This window comes from Brassica oleracea, chromosome C5 (genome assembly GCF_000695525.1).
Source record: "Brassica oleracea var. oleracea cultivar TO1000 chromosome C5, BOL, whole genome shotgun sequence".
Taxonomy (NCBI): domain Eukaryota; kingdom Viridiplantae; phylum Streptophyta; class Magnoliopsida; order Brassicales; family Brassicaceae; genus Brassica; species Brassica oleracea.
The window spans coordinates 46,813,676-46,834,238 of record NC_027752.1 but is presented as its reverse complement, the minus strand read 5'-3'; the positions used below and the strand labels follow the sequence as shown (position 1 = coordinate 46,834,238).

At 33.3% G+C, this 20,563-nt stretch overlaps 7 protein-coding genes across 7 annotated transcripts; 3 read left to right on the top strand and 4 right to left on the bottom strand.

Annotated features, from left to right (window-relative positions):
- Window positions 1-384: 384 nt before the first annotated feature.
- LOC106343905 (peroxidase 27-like) lies at window positions 385-1,992 on the bottom strand. Its single transcript, XM_013783266.1, has 4 exons — window positions 1,387-1,992; window positions 1,127-1,312; window positions 881-1,040; window positions 385-792 (listed from the first exon to the last, which is right to left on the bottom strand). Exons 1-4 carry the CDS (start codon window positions 1,597-1,599, stop codon window positions 392-394), a joined length of 960 nt encoding a protein of 319 aa, XP_013638720.1. The 5' UTR covers window positions 1,600-1,992; the 3' UTR covers window positions 385-391.
- A 1,856-nt stretch (window positions 1,993-3,848) lies between these two features.
- On the bottom strand, window positions 3,849-5,534 carry LOC106293872 (pyruvate, phosphate dikinase regulatory protein 2-like). Its single transcript, XM_013729508.1, has 3 exons — window positions 5,086-5,534; window positions 4,203-4,842; window positions 3,849-4,122 (listed from the first exon to the last, which is right to left on the bottom strand). Exons 1-3 carry the CDS (start codon window positions 5,473-5,475, stop codon window positions 4,016-4,018), a joined length of 1,137 nt encoding a protein of 378 aa, XP_013584962.1. The 5' UTR covers window positions 5,476-5,534; the 3' UTR covers window positions 3,849-4,015.
- Window positions 5,535-6,105: 571 nt separating this feature from the next.
- Window positions 6,106-8,498, top strand: LOC106293390 (homeobox-leucine zipper protein ATHB-20-like). The gene is made up of 3 exons (XM_013729074.1): window positions 6,106-6,445; window positions 6,524-6,909; window positions 7,971-8,498. The coding sequence occupies exons 1-3, from the start codon at window positions 6,349-6,351 to the stop codon at window positions 8,316-8,318; spliced, it is 831 nt and encodes a 276-aa protein (XP_013584528.1). The 5' UTR covers window positions 6,106-6,348; the 3' UTR covers window positions 8,319-8,498.
- A 2,223-nt stretch (window positions 8,499-10,721) lies between these two features.
- On the bottom strand, window positions 10,722-11,350 carry LOC106294122. The gene has a single exon (XM_013729725.1). It carries the CDS (start codon window positions 11,266-11,268, stop codon window positions 10,891-10,893), a length of 378 nt encoding a protein of 125 aa, XP_013585179.1. The 5' UTR covers window positions 11,269-11,350; the 3' UTR covers window positions 10,722-10,890.
- A 2,450-nt stretch (window positions 11,351-13,800) lies between these two features.
- On the bottom strand, window positions 13,801-14,657 carry LOC106294061. The gene has a single exon (XM_013729680.1). It carries the CDS (start codon window positions 14,402-14,404, stop codon window positions 14,012-14,014), a length of 393 nt encoding a protein of 130 aa, XP_013585134.1. The 5' UTR covers window positions 14,405-14,657; the 3' UTR covers window positions 13,801-14,011.
- A 106-nt stretch (window positions 14,658-14,763) lies between these two features.
- LOC106294204 lies at window positions 14,764-15,326 on the top strand. Its single transcript, XM_013729786.1, has one exon. It carries the CDS (start codon window positions 14,807-14,809, stop codon window positions 15,287-15,289), a length of 483 nt encoding a protein of 160 aa, XP_013585240.1. The 5' UTR covers window positions 14,764-14,806; the 3' UTR covers window positions 15,290-15,326.
- Window positions 15,327-17,932: 2,606 nt separating this feature from the next.
- LOC106292563 (mitochondrial outer membrane protein porin 1-like) lies at window positions 17,933-19,648 on the top strand. The gene is made up of 6 exons (XM_013728175.1): window positions 17,933-18,035; window positions 18,188-18,255; window positions 18,451-18,561; window positions 18,628-18,714; window positions 18,800-19,008; window positions 19,099-19,648. The coding sequence occupies exons 1-6, from the start codon at window positions 17,987-17,989 to the stop codon at window positions 19,403-19,405; spliced, it is 831 nt and encodes a 276-aa protein (XP_013583629.1). The 5' UTR covers window positions 17,933-17,986; the 3' UTR covers window positions 19,406-19,648.
- Window positions 19,649-20,563: the final 915 nt, after the last annotated feature.

Below are 20,563 nucleotides of genomic sequence, written 5' to 3'. Positions count from 1 at the left end.
GGTTATCCAACTTCTCACGCGCTGCCAAACCCTGAAGAAGCTCAACCAGAGACAACAAAATTTTCAGACAGAGATCCGATAGCAGAACGGTAAACGTACACAGGGAGGCGAAGCTGTCCTCAAGCCTCACTGAAACCACCATGTACGCGCCAGATCACCGCCGGATCTGAACCTGAGGTGATATCTGATATATATGAATATGATTCCTTTTTTTTTCAGAACAATCTATTATATTATTAAATCATTTCTTATACTTTAAAGGAAAAATAGAAAATACATTGGCTTATCTTATTCCCAAGAAACACAAATCACACTTAATTAACGGTTTAAGAAAAGAAGCAAACCATAAGAATTAAACTCGCCGAGATATATTTTAATTTTTAATTATCTCTTAATTAGGAACACGACACATCTTACGGATCTCCCCAGCCCGACCAGTAAGAACTCCGGTCCGACCCATTTTCACCATTGAGACACCAAAGTCATGAAAGAAGGTTGACCCACGTGCCTGCTCCAAGACATGAGCCCTAGTCTTTGAGTTGTCCAATAGAGCAGCATCCGACTGGAAAAGCCCTCTTCTCTTTGCCACTAGCTTGAAGTAGCTCACGTCGAATGTCTTGAAACTTCCTGGATCCATCTCTAGAGCCGTCGTGGTGTCGGTCGGCTTGCATTTCTTCCTGAGGCTAGTGGCGTACTCCGAGTCCAAACTCGGATCGCTGTCTCCTCTTCCGGTGAAGTTGTAAAGACGGTTTGACATTAGAGGGCAATGACCCATCCCAATAGTGTGGCCACCTTTAGATAAACAACAAATAATTATTTTCCATATATCAATCTCATTCTTGAATCTAAGCTCAGACTAATATCATTCACTTGTTCGTACCTGAAAGAATGACTAGATCTTTCTCGTTGAGTCCCTTTGTGCGAAAATCGGTGATAAGTTTGGTGATGTTATCAAAAGGTGATGGCAAGTTGACCTCATTGATATTAGAAACCCTACCATCTCTTCTTCCCGTTTCAACTTCCCACGTTGGTCCTTCAAGCTAAAGTCAACGTATATATATTTATATACAGTGTATTAAAATAACTTTTTTGTGTAAGATTTTAGATTAACATGAAGATTACTTACTGCAACCATTGCGTCCCTAGCGACAAGGGCTAAGATATCAGAGCAAGAAACTATGCCAGGGCACACTTTTTCTAGAGCTGCCTTAGAATCGTCTAAGATGTCGAACCCTCGAAGGCTTAGGTTAGGAACGGCATTCTTCTCGGCTTGATTGTTAGATGAATCTAACAAGACTGATCCATCACATCCCTATATATTGATTATGATCACTCATTAGACGATCGTTCGATTTAGAAAAGTCATGAGTCACTTTAGAAACATACCCGAACGAAGCAGTCGTGGAAGAACATTCTAAGCAAAGGAGCACCAAGGGTAGGCGCTTTCTTCATGGCAGCAAACACGACCTTTTTAACAATACCCTCGGCATGTGGGCATGTTTTTCTGTAGAAGCCTACTTTCAAGCCTTGCGCATTGGCTTCTGCTAGCAACAACACTAAGAAAAAGCAAGCGACAACTAATCGCTTACATGCAGCCATTTTAGATTATATTTAGCTACTAGCTCTTAGCTTTTTGCTCGATTGATGATGGAATGTTGATGAAGATATGAAGTTATTTATACTCAATTTTGTAAGTAGTCTAAACTGAAACTGGAATACTATAAGAGTTTGTGGTTAGAACATTGATATTAATTAACATCAAAATGTAGTTGACTATCAATGGTCTGCGGTGGAATGCTTGTTGTATTGCTGTTGTTCTTATGATTAATCATTGTTTGTAGAAAGAGAAAGGCAAATTGACAAAAGTCGTAGTTTTAGTTGTGTTTATATAGCTAGTATTTGTTATGCATGTTTGCTTATATAATAATACTATGTTTCTATTACGTATGCTTGATGTATACTGTGCCACCAGAAACAAATGGTTGCCTAATTTTTTTTTTTAAATCCCAATAAACACAAATTGGGTTTATATATTGTAAATGTCGTATGTAAGTCATTGTTCGAATGTAGTTAAAATAATGTCTAATAAATTAATATATTACAGAACGAAAATATATAGTAATCAGTAATAATATGCTTACACATTACTGAGAACTTCCAACTTACAAGAGAAAAAGATGAAAATATATCTGTGAACATAAATAGACATAGCAACAAGAACCATATAGAACATGAAGTATTATGCCTTCTAGTAGCTTTTGAAAAAAAAAAGCTTATCTTGGTCAAAAAAAAAAAAAAAAAAAAAAAGCTTATGAAATCAATAGTTTCCCTTCATTTGCACCAATTACGCGGTGTTAAAATGTCTATTCTCAATTCAAAAAAAAAAAAAAAAAAAAAAAAATAAAATAAAATGTCTATTCTATCGGTAATTGTAAATCAACACAAGTTGATTGTTACAGCCAGAACAATGCCAGCTTTGTATTAAGTCTAACTCATAACCTAATAGTAATATGTTAACTAGCGACGAGGAGACGCACGATGTAAACATATACTGTATAATCAATCTATTTAGCCGGGGGAGGTAGTATACTGACTAGGGCTGGGCAAAGAACCCGGATCCGAAGAACCGAACCGAATCCGATCCGAAAAAGTAGTACCAAACCCGAACCTAAATTGATTAAATATCCGAACGGGTTCAAAATTTTGGTATCTAAAGAACCCGAAACCGAACCCGACCCGAACCGAAATATCTTGGGTACCCGAATGTAACCGAAATAGATTTATATATCTAAATATATTACTTATTTTTAGATTTAATATATATTAAAAACATCCAAAATATATAAGATACTTTTAAGTTGTCTAAAATATATGAAAATATACATAAATAGTCAAAAGTAAATATCTAAAATAGCTAAAATATATTCAAAACAACAAAATACTTGAAATATCTATTGATTTTCTATCAAAATATTCAAATCAAACCAATTTATATGTCAATTTTAGGTATTTTGATATATATTATACAAATTTATATGTAATATATTATTTTATTTTATAGATTTTGAGAAATTTAAGGATATAATGAATATTAAATTTTAAAAATAATTTAAATGGGTTATCCGAACTCGAACCGAACCCGTAAAGATCCGAACCGAACTCGAACCGAAATTTAGAAATATCTGAATAGGACTGAAATCTTTAAACCCGAAAACCCGAAACCCTAATAGATCCGAACCAAACCCGAATTGGTATCCGAACGCCCACCCCTAATACTGACATTTGAAAGTCTTTAATTAATTTTTAATCTTACTAAGAATATATATTCTTTGTTAATGAACTTTCTAATTCTTGGACGTTATCGCAAACAATTAAGCATACAAGAATAATATTTGTCAATGAAATGTTAATTCATGGACGTTATCTCGCCACCAATTATTTGATCCCACATGCAAATGCATGCATTATAGGTCCCCCAATCCCCGTACGTATAATGTTTATTTGCATGTTCCTCCAATCATTTGACCGCTACGTTTTAGCTATCGTTAGGTGGAGTGAGTCATGTATTAATATCTTATAATCATGTGGATGGTGAACATATATATAAACTAGCAACAATAAATAAAATTTCGTTATCAAATAGAAGTAGTTTACCAGATCAACGTACGTAGATGGCAAAACAGAACTCTAAAATAATTTCTGAAAGAATACAAAAACTTGTGTCAACACTGATATAACATATTCAAGTTGTATGCAACCTTTCAACTAATTGCTGATGATACTACTTGTCCTTGTTTTACATAAATAGTGGCATACTCTGCGACAAATGGTAAATCACATGCCAAAAATTCTTGGATATAAACCTAAAAGAAATTCAGAGTAAATCCATAATTATTACTTTTTCATCCTCTTACATGAAAATGTTTTTTTTTTTTAAATTCAATAGTTGAGTAAACAAAATACAGGCGCCTAGGTTTGATTAGTTAAAATAGTACCAAACTGTATTCTCGTGAGCTTAGAAGCGTTTTGAGATACAAGGTACAGAAGTACTACTGTCGCTACCGTCATGATAAAGCCGCAGAATCACAGCTGCTGTTTCTTCTATCGCTTTATTCGTCACATCTGCAACCCCCGCGCAATATAAACTAATGATACTGAATGAAGAAAATTACAGAATGGTGTTCAAAGTGTGTGTTAATTACCTATGACCGCCCATCCAGGGTTTTTCGCATAGATCTTTGCCGCGAAATCAAGTTCTTTCCGAACAAGATCGAAGCCTGAGTATCTGTTCTCTCCTACCGTATCCACACCTAACGTTTTAGCTCTTGTTCTCCTGATGGCTTGCAGTACCACAAGTTGAATCTTCAACCCAAAAACTTTTCTCGGTTCAACATCAAAAAGCGTCTTGGGCGGTTCTACGCCCATCACAAACGGTACATTTGCGACTTTATACCCTTTCTGAGCAATATAAGTAGACAGCGGCGTCTTTCCCGTCCGTGAAACACCGACAAGAATGATATCAGCCTTGCCTAAGTTCTCAGGTAAAGTCCCGTCATCTTGCTTAATGGTAAACTCAATGGCTTCGATTCTTTTGAAGTATGCATCGTTGAGAGTCTTGACCCTACCTGCAGCTCCGCGGGTAAGACCCGACGGAGAAACACCCAAGTGAGACGCAATGCCTTGGATAATTGGTCCTAAGATGTCGACAGAGAGCACGCCTAATAGATCACAAGCTTCTTTAGCGGATTTGGACATAGAAGGATTGGCTAAAGTGTAGAAACACATTGCCTTTTGCTTCGCCGCCTGCTTGATAATCTCTATTAGCTTCTCCTCATCCTCAACCTAACAATTCCCAAAAAAAAAAAAAACATACAATTCATATTTAAATATCAAGTCTTTTTTTCGCTCCTATGATCAATAATTAGAACTCTCAGCCAATAAAAAACATTTTTTTAATTAACCCACCAAATGCAACAGGAATCAAAGTGCGGATTTCATTGTATTGGGATAATCCTTCAAGTGCCACTAGCCTAATCCCATTGGTTAGCGAATAAAAATCATTAACTTTGTGTTAATAGTAATTACCCAAGAGAAGAGATGGGTGTTAACGGGAAAACCACGATTAACCAATGGATCTTCGAATTGGCCCAAAGCGGCGTTAACGGAGTGCTCTGCCGTCCACCCTGTCCCGTCTGAAACCATATATATTGACTTTCCCGCCACGTCATCTCTAAAACCGTCCTCGATAGCAGACGTCTTTCTATCAGCCTCTTCCGACGTCACTTGACGGCAAGGATTGTCGTTGTTATCGGTACGAAGAGTCTGACGGTCAATCTTAACAGCACCGGAACGTAAAGCTCGGCCCATGGACCATCGATTCAGTTTGGAACTAACCTTCATCCTCGGTGTCCGGGGACTCGACGGTATAGTCGGAGGAGACTCGGAATCAGGTTCGGGATGGCCTCGTGAATTCATCGTCGACGGTTTACGTTTCTAGCTAAATTTATCTTCAACGTTTTGAACATGAAAAACTTGGATCATTCTCTCTTTCTCTCTTTTCTCTTCAAAGTAACTATGTGCTCTTTCATCTCCGTCTCTCTCGGGTCTTGTCTTCTCAATCGTGTGACTCTCCTCATCTATCTATCTAGACCGTTACTTCCGTGAATGAACTTATTTCAAATATGGTTCTTACTCTGTTTCTGGTCTGGTCATCTGTGGGCTTTGTGGCAGCGAACTAGTGTTGTGCAGCAGCAGCGGCCCACATGGGGGTGGTGGAGGAAGAAGCGATTGATTTGTATATTATCTTTGGGCTTCGTTTGATATGAGGATTTCAGCCATATAAAGATATCTTGGAATAAAGAAATCATGGATAGAGAGAGATACATCAATGCTATTCCATGTATGATAAATTTCACATAATTATTAAAATATTTTTTCAAGAAATAATATTATTTTCCTTGCTAAGAAGATTAAAGAGTTTATACATACATGAAGTAGATAGAATATATATAGAATAATAAATATAAGGGCTCTAAATATAATCATAAACTTAATTTATTTTTAAAGAGGATGGGTCCTAGAAACTCCCTAACTTGATCCGTTTCTCCTCTCTCTATTTGTCTTCTTATATGAGAGGTTGATGAGATCCACAAGAAACACCAGATTCATTTGTTCTTGATTTCCATATATGTATACAATTAGGAAAAATATATATAAGCATTTGAACACTCCTAGCTTATAAGTTCACAATCCAATATATAAGCATATATATATATATACACCAGTGGTGGAGTTAATTTGCATGTGTTAGATCCAACTACATACGCAGCCGCTGGAGTGAGATTTGAGATGGCATTTCCTCAGCATGGTTTTACGTTCCAACAACTTCATGAAGACATTAGCCCTGATCAGCTCCCTTCTTGTCTTCCTCCTCATCCCTTCAATGGTACTTATCTCTCTCTCTCTCTTAATAGATAGATAATAAAATTTTATAAGTACTTTATTGTCTTGTTGGTGTTTATAGGAGGAGGAAACTACATGATGAACAGATCTATGTCGTTAACGAACGTGCGAGATGATCCTCATCAATCTGTTGATGAGGAGAATTTATCAGACGATGGGTCGCATATGATGCTTGGAGAGAAGAAGAGGAGGCTGCCATTAGAGCAAGTTAAGGTATTAGAGAAGAGCTTCGAGCTTGGGAACAAGCTGGATCCAGAGAGGAAGATACAACTAGCTAAAGCACTGGGGATGCAACCTAGGCAGATAGCGATCTGGTTTCAAAACAGGAGAGCTAGGTGGAAGACTAGACAGCTCGAAAGAGACTATGATTCACTCAAGAAGCAGTTTGATTCTCTTAAGTCTGACAATGATTCTCTTCTTGCCCACAACAAGAAACTCCTTGTTGAGGTATATAACATATATGCATTTATCTAATTATATGTAGAAAATGTTTTTTTTTCAAACTTTTGGCTTCACATTGGTTGGGTTGTTTGGTTTTACAAGACTAATAAAGTAAAAATGAATCTGGTATCTCATAAGTTTAAGAGAAAACATGTTTTAAGTTTTTCTCTTCTTTTTGAAATCTTTTAGAGAAAACATGTTTTAAGTTTAATTAATACAAATTTTGACCACTTTTTTTTACTTGGATTGTTTCATGAATTTATCCAGTTTAAATGTGCATGACTAATTCTATATGAAATGCAATAGATTATTATTAGGCTGGTGATCCAACACTATAAGATGTTTGTCAAAAGACAGTAAGTGTTTTGTTTGTTAAACAAATGGTTCTGGTTGATCAATGTATTAATTAAATACTTTCCCATATGACTTTCAAGCACTGGCATGTGAAGGAACCGCTAACCAGATAAGAGAACAATACTATATATATACTATATTTATTAAATATAACGCAAAATAGTTTCTATTAATTTTTAAAAGTAATAGTTACAAATTTTTTACAGAAAAAATAGCTCAAGTAAATATCTAAATTCTATATAGCCTTACAGAAATTACGAATCATTATGAAAGAAGGTTTTGTATCTTACTTTATAAGTATATATTTCGGTCATTTTCTTAATATATTGAAATAGATCTTACCTAAATGTCACATAGTGATGAAATCAAGACAAATGAATACTCTCTCTGTTTTTAAAAGATTCATATTCTAGAATTTTCACATATATTAAGAAAACTCATTAAATATGCATTATTTTTTGTGAATAACAATTTTTCATAATTTTTACCCAATAGAAATTTAATAAACACAATTAATTTTTTTGAAACTTACAATTTTTCATAAAATCATACATCGAAAAAGTAAAAAAATGTATCTTTTTGAAACAATTTTTTTTTCCAGAACATACATCTTTTAGGAACAGAGGGAATAGAATTTTTTCGGATCTACATGTGCATCAATGAACTAATTTTGTCTAAATTCTAAAACTCAACATTTGATTTGATGGTTAAAGGTAATGTCTTTAAAGAACAAAGATTATAATGAAGCAAGCATAATAAAGAGGGAAGCAGAAGCTTCATGGAGCAACAATGGAAGCACAGAAAATAGCTCAGACATAAATCTGGAGATTCCTAGAGAGACCACCACAACACATGTGAACACGATCAAAAACCTTTTCCCTTCATCGATTCCGTCATCTACACATCATCAAGATCATCATGGTGATCATCATCATCAGAATAATGAAATGGTTCAAGAAGAGAGCTTCTGTAACATGTTTAATGGCATTGATGAAACGACTTCGGCTGGTTACTGGGGATGGTCTGACCCAAACTACAACCACCACCACCAATTCAATTGATTCATGATCCTATATATAGCTCGAGGGGATCACCACCATGGCATTATCATCATCATCATCACCACGAGAAGAAACAATTCGTCCCTTGTTTGAATATGACTATTTGGAAGCATTGTTAATCTTTTATTTAAGTTGGCTTTTACTTTGTTTGTTTTGGGTTTGTAGATCATTGGTGTATAGTGGAACATTTGTTGTTGTTATAATTTAATAAATGAAGTTAATTTTTATTTTTTTAGCATCTTGTATACGGATCATGAATTTACAACTTGAAGCTAATCAAAAAATCATCTTACACTTTTTTGCTAGTGACCGAAAAACTGGACCAAGTAAGAAGCACTGCATTGACACTGAGCAAAAGGTTATACTATTCTGTCAACCGTCTATGACTCTTATGTTATCCAAACTTGACAAAGATATATAAACTACGTTTCTTTCATTTATACAAAGAAACTCTTTGAAGTCGTCTAAACATGACAATTGTCTGTGTGTGTGGTCAAGTTCCAAATTAGACAGCAAAACCACTCTCTCTTGAATCCGAAAAAAGTTCTCCCCTAACCAATTGGGTGAGACTAAGCCATGAACTAAAATAAATTTATAATAAATATAATTGCAAAATTTATACTATGCATGTGAGAAAGATTCATATGCATGTGACCTCGAGTGGGATTCCAGCTCTGTCAGTTAGGTAACATGATCCATGACTTATATTGTATGTAAGGATATTTTATTATAATTTTTATTTGTTTATTATCTTTGTAAGTTTTAAAATTTTAATAATTTGCAAGTTCAGTCTAAAACAACGAATTGTCGCTGAATTACAATCTAGGCTGACTATTACAAAACTACTGAACACACTCATGTGTCTAAATCGTTATAATGCCATGCGTCACATACTTAATATTTGTATCTATATATATGAACCAAATGATCATGATCAGTTCGCGCTCAAAACGTAAAATGACCTTCTTCTTCTCCAGAGACCATTTATTCTTTGTTGGTTCAAATTTATATCCGACAGTGGTATCCGACGGATCTTACATTCTTCAAATATTTACATTATTCATGCAACAACAAAAAATATAATAAGTAGGACCGAAGATAGGAAGAAAGGCTACTGTGGAAGCACACGTTCCAAACACACGAAGAAGAACAAACCAAACAGAATAAAACAAGAACTAGAAAGATCAGTTCTCTCTTTTTTGGGTGCTTTCTCTTTGAGAAGAATCTTTATTAATTTTTAATAGTAAACTTTATCTACTAATAAAGCTAAAGAAGTAAAGAGACAGGCTCGGACATTCGGGTTCTAAGGTCGGGTTCGGGCCGGGTCGAGTCCGGATCTGGAGATCCGGGTCTTTCGAATCTTAGATATTTAGACCCCAGTAGAGTAATTAGAATTTGTCGGTTCGGGTCCTGTCGGATCCGGGTCGTTTGGGTCCTAGATAGTTGGACTGATAGGGTAATTAGAGTTTGCGGTTCGGATTCGAGTTCGGTTCGGGTCCTGTCGGGTCCGGCCCAAAAAATACCCAAAAACACAAAAATACTTGAAAATATTTAAATACTCAAAAAATATGATAAATTTTATCTAAAATCTGACTCGAAGACATGAAAAATACCCAAAATTTTATCTGATTATCGAAATTATATTTTTGAAAATCTAATTTTTTATCCGAAATCCAAAACTATACCCGAAAACTCAAATCTGAAACTTAAATTAATACCCGTAATACCAAAAATATACTAAAATACCTATATATATACCCCGTAATATATACTAAAAATTTTGAGTTTTCGGATACCCCACTCAAGTCTCGGGTTCGGGTCGGGTCCAAGACCCGCGGGTCCTCCACGACAAAATCCAATAGGATAAAAAGATCGGTTCGGTTCCTACCCGAACCAGAATTTTTCGAATCGGTTTCGAGTCGGGTCTTCAAGTTCGGGTAAAATGCGCAGGCCTAAAAGAGTTATCGACTTATCATTGTCTCCTTTTCTGTTTTACGGAATCGACATAAGAGACCATTTTTATCTCATACGAGCCAATGGCTGAGGGAGAAAGCTATTTCTTTTTTTTTGTGCAACAGAGAAAACTATTTCATAGTGGTCAAATTGATAACATATGTATTTTACAACGATCAATAAGCTAAAACTTCAGATTTTTCAGTACACAATACATGTAATTTTTTTTCTTACGAAATTCACACATGCTACAATGTGTGAATTTATAAAATAACTTATAAAAATTATATATACTATATCAGACTTTCAGTTTAACTATTACAATGTATTAATAACTAAATATAGCACAAATACAGATTAGATACTATATAAGTAATAATATTACAATGTATATATTAATACTAATTATTAACAAAATATATTAAATTTTTTACAAAATAGTAGCACAAAGATAGATAATATAAGTAATACATTAAATTGTATTACAATTGATTTATTATTCAGTTGATGTAGTTAAATAAATATATACAATGGGAAAGATATTTGCTCATCTCATTTGCAAAGCCAATTTGAAACTTCCTAAACGCATCAAAACATCCATCAAACCCTAGTTATTGTTTCAGTTTCTCCCTCCGTTTAATCCCAAATCCTTCAAAATGTTTTGAACTACGGATCCTCTCTTTGCCTTTGGTGCCTGCTTGACCTTCCTGTTGAATTTCTTGAGCTTTTTCCCGTAAGGTTCTAGACTCTCACCTTTTTTGTGAGCTTCTCCGATGTCATTCAACATCTTCTCAGATTTGGTTAACATATTCACCTCGTCTTCCAAGCTCTTGATGTTCTTTTCCTTTTCCTTCAAGTCCTCTTCGATCAAGTCCTTTGCTTCATGCAGGTCATTTTCAATTTTTTTTTCGTCGCGATCTTTCGAAGATTGAGCCTCAGAGACACGTAGAAAGGCAATGAGGGCCACAACGAGAATTACAAATGAGATTTTTGCCATGTTAAACGATTAATTTTCCCTCAACGTAATTTGATTTAGATCAAACTATATTTTACTGTGTTCATTTCTTAAAGAATCTATAGCTTACATGTACGTAAAAATAGCAACCTTGTTTTGATGGTCAGCGAATGGTATTGACTTCGTTAATTAGTTTTGTTTGGCCACCCATAAAATTCGCAATTTTTTTAATAGTCATCTTATTTAAAACCTTCCAATTTCGAAGTTCTAACCTTCTAATTTTCATTATGGAAAATTCCCGAAATAAGATTCCTATATATAAATTTTTCGTGTAACGTTTAGCGATGAGCCAACATAACTCACCACAATTACTCACATAAGAAAATATTTGTTAAAAAAATATGTATTGATAGATAATACATCGGAGCCATTTTCAGAGATCTCGACCTAGACTGCTCAAATTAAAAAAAAATTATAACTAATTTTTATAATGTTTAAATGTAAATTAAGATAATATGTACTCACTTTAATGTAGAAGAGTTTTATGCTAAGAAAATTATTTAAGAAAACATTTTCAGCTTATGGGTAGCATTTGGGAAGCGAAACAATATAAATTAAAACATACCCAATAATATATCATGGTCCTCAATTTTAAGGTTTATAAGGACCATGATATACTACAAAGTCCTATACAATTGCATCAAAAGTATGCTATAAGCACTTTGCTATCCAAAATTCAGTGTTCCGAACTAAAATATTAGTCAACATGTTTATGGTAAGTTATTTCCATACATACTAAGAAAAGTATTGGAAATTTGACTGTATTTTATTAGTGCATTGCACAATTTTATATCTCTAGTTAATATGTTAAAGTAATAGAGAAATTAAAACTTTGTTGTAAAAATCTGTGTGCTAGAATACAAACCACATTTTACGAAACAAAAATGATAAAACATCAGGGAAAGTCATTTCTATTAGCGGATCTTTGCCTAAATAACAAGGTTCTATACTCCTGAATGAAATGTAGAAAAGAAAAGGTGGAATTCAAACTTATTATGAAATGGAAGGAAGATGTTGTTTTGTACTCTTTATCTGTTTCAAAATAATGAATGCTTTTGTGTTTCATACATAATAATAAACTATATTAAAAGTTGATTATAAATGTACTATTTTTATGTTCAGCTATTTTTCATAATGTTAAACCAATAGTATTTGAATAACTAATTATTTGTTTGCAATTTACAATTTATCATTATTAGCTAATAAAAGTTATATATTCAATGTAAAAACATGTATCCTGAAATAATGTGAAAGCGTGTCTCTTATTCATGTACAAGGTAGCCTTTTATATACAAGTAATAGAACCCTAATACGAAGGACAATATGTAAAGATCGATAACTACAATATGGAAATTATCCTTATCTATAACTAATGTCCTTATCTATCTATATATATATATATATATATATATATTTTTTTTTGACAACAACAAAGAGACTCATGTAAGCTATGAAAACCAAAAAGGTTGTTCCGCATCCATATGGACAACGAAAGATAGTTGTCTCCTGGCACCCCGTGCTAGGCTATCCGCCTTTTTATTTTGCGTCCGCGAGATATGAATGATTTGTGAGCTGTGAAAACTATCCTTCAAAATCTTGAGATCTTCCAAGTAAGCTTCAAAAGCTGGTCATTCCTTTGGTTCCGAAACCATCTTCACCAATTGAGAATAATCCGTTGCAAATGTGACATGAAATTGACGTAAGTTTCGCATACATTCCATAGCCCAAAGTAGTGCTTCCATCTCCGCGTGAAGGGGAGACAGAGGAACCCTAACATTCCTTGCACCCATCAAACCGTCAAAACCTTCTAAATTGCTATACCAACCTTGTCCGGCCATTGGGTCACATTCTTTCCAGGATGCATCCACAAAACACCATCGTCCTGGAATTGATGGTAAATTCTCCACTTCTATGTTTGGTACCACCTTTGTATGCAGAGTTTGTGCTTCCGCCCATAGAGTGGATTCAACCTCTGCCAAATTAAGAGTATCCCTGGGTCTATATCAATATTACTAAATACTTTATTATTCCTGCATTTCTAAATATACCATAGAATCCATGCAAATTGGTGATCATCCATTTTTCGGGATAACTCTCGAAAATTGGTCCTTATCTCTATATATATATTTTTTTTATTTGATCAAAAAAAAAAAAAATCTTTTCAAAAAAATATTTTTTTTACAATTTTTATCCCTTTTATCTTTTATAAACAGAGGACATATATTTTAGCATTAGTGACAACGTCTGATGTAGAACATCTCCTATGACAATAATAATATTAGAAATAATGTTGAAAATCACATGATTATGTTAGTGGATATATTAACCCCTAAATCATTTATCTGTAACTATATATATTAAGCCACATTCTATCAATTTGTCATCTATATTTGAGAAAACGTTTCACCGTTTTGTAAACTAATGTGGTTCATCATTAGTATTTTATAAATATTATCTCAAACTTTGTATCCAAAAACAGTTAATTGAGTTATAATCCAGTAGCAAGCTGCTATAAAAAAAAGAAGAAAAATCGCATAGAAACATATTTTGATATCATAAGTAGTTCATTTAATCGTATTAATTACAAAATGATAGCAACGTAACGTATATACTATGTGGGGAATTTATTTGCTCCTCACTTGTTAAGCTAAACTCCATGAACAAGTTCAGACCTCTTTAAACTCACTCAAAAACATTAATCAAACCCTAATTATTATTATTTTTGTCATTCCCTCCCTCCGTTTAGCCCAAAATCCTTCAAGATCGTTTGGATCACGGATGCAGGTTTCTTGTTTTTAGCAGGTGGTGCTTTCGTGACATTTTTTGCTGCCCTGCTGAATGTTCTGAGTTTCTTTCCATAAGGAGCTACATCCATATCCTTTCTGTAGTCTTTTCCAAGTTGATTTAACACCTCTTCAGATTTGCTCAAGGTTTTCATCTCAGATGTCAAACCTTGAATGCTCGTTTGCGTGGCCTTTAAGTCTTCCTCGATGAGGGCCTCGGCTTTGTGCAAGTCCCTTTCAATTGCTTCATCGAATTTTACCATGCGGTGAGCTTCATAAGCGTGGAGAGAGGCAAGAAGGGCCATGACGAAAAGCAATAAGGAGATCTTTGTCATGATTAGAGCTCAGTTTCCCCTTAACAATTAAATTTGAAATTATATTCAAATAGTTTGTTAAAGGAAAAGAGGTGAGTAGAGATGTGAGATATTGCCATCTATATTTTAAGGTATTTTATACTACTATCTGTGACTAATAATAGTATGTACATATATAACCTTAAATTAATGGTCAACGTATTGTATTGACTAGGTCATACTCATATTGGTATAGAGCCATAAATGTCTCAATTTGTTTTTTTTTTTTGCTAATTTTTCCTTCTACTGTTAGACATGCAAAAAAAAAACATTCTACTTTTAGACAACATTTTTCCGTGTAATTAAAGGCAACCACGAAAAGAAGTTTCAATCCTCTCATATATATGACGCTAGAAGATTTGCATTAATTTGAATCTATACAAGATGGCAACGAAGTCTTTAATACTGTATGGTCTTGTCGTGACCCTAGTCATCGCATTGATATGCAACATCGAAGAGGCTGCAGCGAGAGACGTAAAGCTAGTGAAACTCCGCGATGTAAAGCCCGAAACGTTGACAACATTAAAAGGAGAAGAAGAAAAAGAACTCTTGAACGATAAACTTACAAAAGAGATTGAGAATGCAAAGAAATTGCTGGGAGAGTTGAAAACGTTGAAGAAGGAATCAAAAGATGATATGAAAGAGGAGTTGAGTTCTTTGATGAAATCTGAAACGCTACTTAACGAAATGTCGGATACACTCAAGAACGGAACGTGCAATGCAAACAAAGCTACGATATTTGTAGAGAAAGAATCGTTTTTCTACAGAGCATGGAAGGAGAATGCATATCATTCGGTGGTTCCAGAGAAGGAGAAAGAGTTTATGTCTAACATAAAACGCATTATTAAGCTGTTGAAGAAAACTTAGAGGGAGGGTTGACTTTTATGATATTCAAAAGAGAAAAATCGCGTCTATATATCAATTATTTGTTACGTTAGAACTTTTTGTAATTAGTAATTACACTGTTTTGTTTTGTGTTTTGTAAGAACGTTGTATTTGGTCAAATTAGTAAAAATCAATGCTATTAAAACACAATCATGACAGATTGATAAAAGTTGGGTTCATTTAGTAACTTATTAATCACTTTCCATTATACGGTTAATAATCCACTATACAATTTTTGCGGGACCTACACTATTTTGTTTTTTTAACCAACCACATACGATTTTGTTGTTATGGTCAAACATCATTTCATCCTTTATCATATACCATTCATATCCTTTATTTTATAATAGTACTGATGCAATACTTTACAATGTACCTCATATCACTCACAGTATAATGTTAATTGTATCAATACATCCCTTTTTGAATAAGATAATATGGTTTGTGTGAGGATTTCATAAATGAGTTTTAAAAAGTGCAATCCCTTTAACATGTTTCACTAAATATTTTTACCTTCAGAAAATATAAAAGCAAAACATTTAGATTTCTAATGTCAATTTCAATACGTTTCTAATCAAATTATATAGGTATATTTATAATACTTACCATGCATTTGATATAAATTTAATAGTATTGATTATATACTTTTGTAGAGACTATTAATCTTTAAATTAAGATCTACATATACCATTTGAATAAATTTGGAAAAAACCTCAGTTTATTACAATACAGATCCAAAAAATGTTGAGTTTTAACATTACTTCAACGTAATACATGAATATGGGTTAAATCACTAAAACTTTGTAACATATTAAAAATTTCATTAAAATTTTCATCAATAGATTGAACCAAAATATTTACTAACTAAGTATTATTTCAATCATGATTTATATAATAAAAATAAAATATATGATATTTTTAAATATAAGTTTTAATTGATGATTACAATTTTTCAGGATTATTCTGTTGATTTATTAAATTAAACCACTAAAATAAAATCAGGTTAAAATAATAAATGGTTAAATCAACAAAGCCATAATGCGGGTCTGAATTATCTCAAATCTTCAAAAAATTAGTTTAACTTAAAACAAAAAATTAAATCATCTATTATATTATGACATAATCATAGCCTATAGATACATATTATGTCCAACTATTATTCACTTTATTTAAGAAACATCTTATTATTCTCTTTATATAATAACTATATTCTATTTAAACAATACCATTAGAACAGTTATCAACAAGTAAAAAAAACTAACCCTACCTTAATATACATTATATAACCTTACGTTTTCTATAAATATACACTAACCACTATGTTAGAATAACCATACGTTAAATTATATTTTTAACATATAAGAAAAAATACAGAAAAATGTTACATATTTATAGAAACATAAAAAACAAAAAACTACAAACCAACATTATACATGCGGGTCAAGATCTAAAACAGACTAATATGATTTATGATTATAAAAAAAGGGTATATAGACGTATGATTACAAAGAACCAAATGTATGCCGAATCAACTTTTAAATTGCAATTATTTTATAAATAAACTTTGATTAATATTTATACACAAATATGATTACAAATAAAAACACAAATATGATTATAAAAAAAAATACAAATGTGAAAATTATTCTTTTTTAAAAGATTAAAAAAAAAATAAAGTTAAAACAAAAAAATATACCCGTCCTTCAAAAGACGGGTCAGAATCTAGTAAAATAATATAGCGATACATTTTTTTTATCATCCATGGTTGTCATTAGGCATGGGCATAATATCTGAAACCCTAAATTTGAACCGAACTCGAATTCGAACCCAAAAACCTGATCCGTATCCAATTTGAAATGTTAAAAATACTCGAATGAGTCTTGTAGGGTATTACAAAATATATCCGAACCTGAAGTGTTATTAACCGAACTCAAACGAATAATTAAAAAAAATAAAAAAACCGAAAAACCCAAAATAATATCCAAAGAAACCGATCTGAATATCGAAATTAGTATGCAATAGAAATATCAGAAACATACGTATGTATTTAAAATATTCAATTTCATATTTATTTTGATATGATATCTAAAGATAAATATTTAAAATTTAAATAAGAACCTTATATATCGAATTCTATATAAATAAATATTTATTTCTTATGCTCTTTTTTTAAAAGAAAGTTTAGATTTTAAATCAGATTATCTGAATCGATCCGGTATAACTTGATATATGATTAGTTTATAGGATGTGATACAAATTAGAATTGAAACTGATGTATTATATATTATGTACTCAAGAATTTACTAGAATAAAATCACGAATTTACTAGAATAGAATCGAGAGTGTATTACAAATCAGAAGTGAAATTGAAAATCGACAATTGAATGAGCCAAAGAGAGGTCCAAACTAGAAAGCCAGATGGAATATGCCATCGGACCGTTCCCTGATTCGAAGGAAAATGAAGAATAAAAAATGATTAAGTGCTAAACGACGCCGTAATAAATAGAGAAGAAAAGAAAATGACTAGTTTCGTTGGACGGCTGTGGATGAGGAAAACTGAAAGAGCGAGTGAAGATCCTACGGCTCATAAAATTTAGCCCGAAAAATGAATAAAAATTAGGGTTTTCTTATAGAAGCAGAGGTTTAGTCATTTTGTGTGTTTTAGGAAGAGGAAAAAAAATGGGGAAAGGACCAGGTCTCTACACTGACATCGGCAAAAAAGCCAGAGGTAAAACCACTACTCTACTCTGCACATATCTCTTTCCGATCAAAATGGAGATATGTGCATTCTCGTATTCAATTTGAAGGAGATACGAATTGATGTTTGGGTCTCTCTCTCTCTCTCTCATGTTTTTTTTTTTTTTTGGTTTTTGGTGACAGATCTTTTGTACAAGGACCACAACAGCGACCAGAAATTGAGTATCACTACTCACTCTCCTGCCGGTGTTGTAAGTTTCACTTCAACTCTCTTCATTATCTCTTACTGATGAGTGATGATAATATGGAATATGTTGAGGTCTTCTCTACTTTTGTTCTATTCGATTAGCTTTTGTTAAGTTCACTTCTAAGATTGCATTGCAGTAGTCTATTCTGTACATCTCATTGTTACTCATAAGCCTTCTTTACCTGTTACAATCTCTTAGGCCATCACATCAACTGGAACCAAGAAAGGTGACTCACTGCTGGGAGATGTTTCTCTCCAACTCAAGCAAAAAAACATCACTACCGATCTCAAAGTTTCCACTGACAGTACCGTAAGTGTATATTCCTTCCTTTTATCAGATTTATCTTATCTATTCACCCCAACACCTATGTGTCAGGTTTTGATCACTGCTACGGTTGATGAGGCTGCACCTGGATTGAAGTCCATCTTCAGCTTCAGGGCCCCTGACCAAAACTCTGGCAAGGTATATTATTCTCTTTTCAACCATATTATCTGTATTGTTTATCATCTGGCTTCCTTAACTTAATAATGGTGTCAATGTCAATCAGATTGAGCTTCAGTACTTGCATGAATATGCCGGTATCAGCACGAGCATGGGATTGACTCAAAACCCCACTGTCAACTTCTCTGGTGTAGTGGGAACCAATGTGTTGGCCCTTGGTACTGACGTTTCCTTCGACACCAAATCTGGCAATTTCACCAAGATCAACGCTGGTGTCAACTTCACCAAGGATGATCTCATTGCCTCCCTTACCCTGTAAGTCAATTCCTGTCAGAAAATATGGGTCCTTCCTTCTTGATCAATTTCGATAAAAAAATATCTTTGGCTTTTCCTTGTCCGTTTTAGGAATGACAAAGGAGATTCTGTCAACGCATCATACTACCACATTGTTAACCCGCTGTTCAACACCGCTGTGGGAGCTGAAGTGAACCACAAGTTTTCTACCAATGTCAACACCATAACCGTGGGAACGCAGCATTCACTTGACCCCTTGACCACCGTGAAGGCACGCGTGAACAGTGCGGGGATAGCCAATGCACTCATTCAACACCAGTGGACACCCAGGTCCTTCTTCACTATCTCAGGAGAAATTGACACCAAGGCTATTGACAAGAATGCTAAGGTTGGTTTGGCCCTCTCTCTCAAGCCTTGAGAATGAGCAACAGATGATGAATCCAAGCATAGCATTTCAACTCTTTTCCAACGTGGTTCTGTTTTCCTCCGCATGGTTCGGTGGTTTTAATGGCCACTGCTCAGATCTTTTTCTCATTTTCTTGTCGGATTTGTAGAGAATAATAAGGTTGAAAAATTATCGTCTTTCTTGGTGATATGATGAAACATTAGAGATCCTTTCCCTTACTCTTTCTTCCCTATGCATTTGAATTTGTTTTCGTGATCTTTTTGGTCCTATGAGCTTAACATTATACGAAAAAAGTATGAATATGAAATTGGATATTCGATTGTGCTTTGGTTAGGTAAGTGGGCAAGAGAAAAATTCTACGAGTTGAATAATATGTTTATTGAATCACCGAAAAAAAGTTAAGCTGCGAAAAGAGTTTAATCAAGTCTCAGAAAATTTTAAAATTTGAGAAATGTTGGATACATGTTAAATTGATAAAAATATTATATGGTCTCCACTTTGTTATAAGAAAAAAAGACAAATATCAATAATTAAACTAATTGTTACAAAATATGAAAATAATTAAAATTTATTAAAAGTACTTTAGTTCTTAATATAAATATTTAATTTATCTTTCAATACATTTTAATAATAATTTTTTAAAAAATATTTTATTTACGACATAACTATTTATTATTAAAAAATTTACTGTTATTTATTTAAAATTAAAAAATGGTAGTAGCATATAATTAATAATCCGAAAGTGTTGATTTTGTAAAAAAATCTACTAAAACTCGCTTTTTTTACATAATGAAATTTTTCTTTATACTTTTATCAGAAAAATGCCGTTTTGTGTTTTTTTTTTCACTCTGCAACATCTCTTATAGGTCTGGGCGTTCGGTTACCCGTTGGCATTCGGGTCGGGTTTTTCGGGTTTTCGGATTTTCGGGTTTACGCTTCTACGTGCCATACTAAAATTTTATTAGTACGGGTCGGGTTCGGATAATAACACTTCGGATTCGGTTCAAAATTGTATTGCATCATAAAACCCATAAAGTAATCATATATCGTACGAATTCGGGTTATATCGGTTCGGTTCGGATATAACCAAAGTAAAATTTTTTTTTTTGAAGTAAAACATGAAGAAAAACATCTAAATTAAATAAAAAATTAATCTATCACATATAAAAT

Coding starts and splice junctions, on each gene's coding strand:
- LOC106343905 (XM_013783266.1), bottom strand. CDS start 1,599: ATGGCTGCATGTAAGCGATTAGTTGTCGCTTGCTTTTTCTTAGTGTTG. Junction 1,313..1,386: donor TCCACGACTGCTTCGTTCGG/GTATGTTTCTAA, acceptor ATCAATATATAG/GGATGTGATGGATCAGTCTT. Junction 1,041..1,126: donor CTAGGGACGCAATGGTTGCA/GTAAGTAATCTT, acceptor CGTTGACTTTAG/CTTGAAGGACCAACGTGGGA.
- LOC106293872 (XM_013729508.1), bottom strand. CDS start 5,475: ATGAATTCACGAGGCCATCCCGAACCTGATTCCGAGTCTCCTCCGACT. Junction 4,843..5,085: donor ACACCCATCTCTTCTCTTGG/GTAATTACTATT, acceptor GGGAATTGTTAG/GTTGAGGATGAGGAGAAGCT. Junction 4,123..4,202: donor CCCTGGATGGGCGGTCATAG/GTAATTAACACA, acceptor CGGGGGTTGCAG/ATGTGACGAATAAAGCGATA.
- LOC106293390 (XM_013729074.1), top strand. CDS start 6,349: ATGGCATTTCCTCAGCATGGTTTTACGTTCCAACAACTTCATGAAGAC. Junction 6,446..6,523: donor TCCTCCTCATCCCTTCAATG/GTACTTATCTCT, acceptor TGGTGTTTATAG/GAGGAGGAAACTACATGATG. Junction 6,910..7,970: donor ACAAGAAACTCCTTGTTGAG/GTATATAACATA, acceptor TGATGGTTAAAG/GTAATGTCTTTAAAGAACAA.
- LOC106294122 (XM_013729725.1), bottom strand. CDS start 11,268: ATGGCAAAAATCTCATTTGTAATTCTCGTTGTGGCCCTCATTGCCTTT.
- LOC106294061 (XM_013729680.1), bottom strand. CDS start 14,404: ATGACAAAGATCTCCTTATTGCTTTTCGTCATGGCCCTTCTTGCCTCT.
- LOC106294204 (XM_013729786.1), top strand. CDS start 14,807: ATGGCAACGAAGTCTTTAATACTGTATGGTCTTGTCGTGACCCTAGTC.
- LOC106292563 (XM_013728175.1), top strand. CDS start 17,987: ATGGGGAAAGGACCAGGTCTCTACACTGACATCGGCAAAAAAGCCAGA. Junction 18,256..18,450: donor CTCACTCTCCTGCCGGTGTT/GTAAGTTTCACT, acceptor ACAATCTCTTAG/GCCATCACATCAACTGGAAC. Junction 18,715..18,799: donor CTGACCAAAACTCTGGCAAG/GTATATTATTCT, acceptor AATGTCAATCAG/ATTGAGCTTCAGTACTTGCA.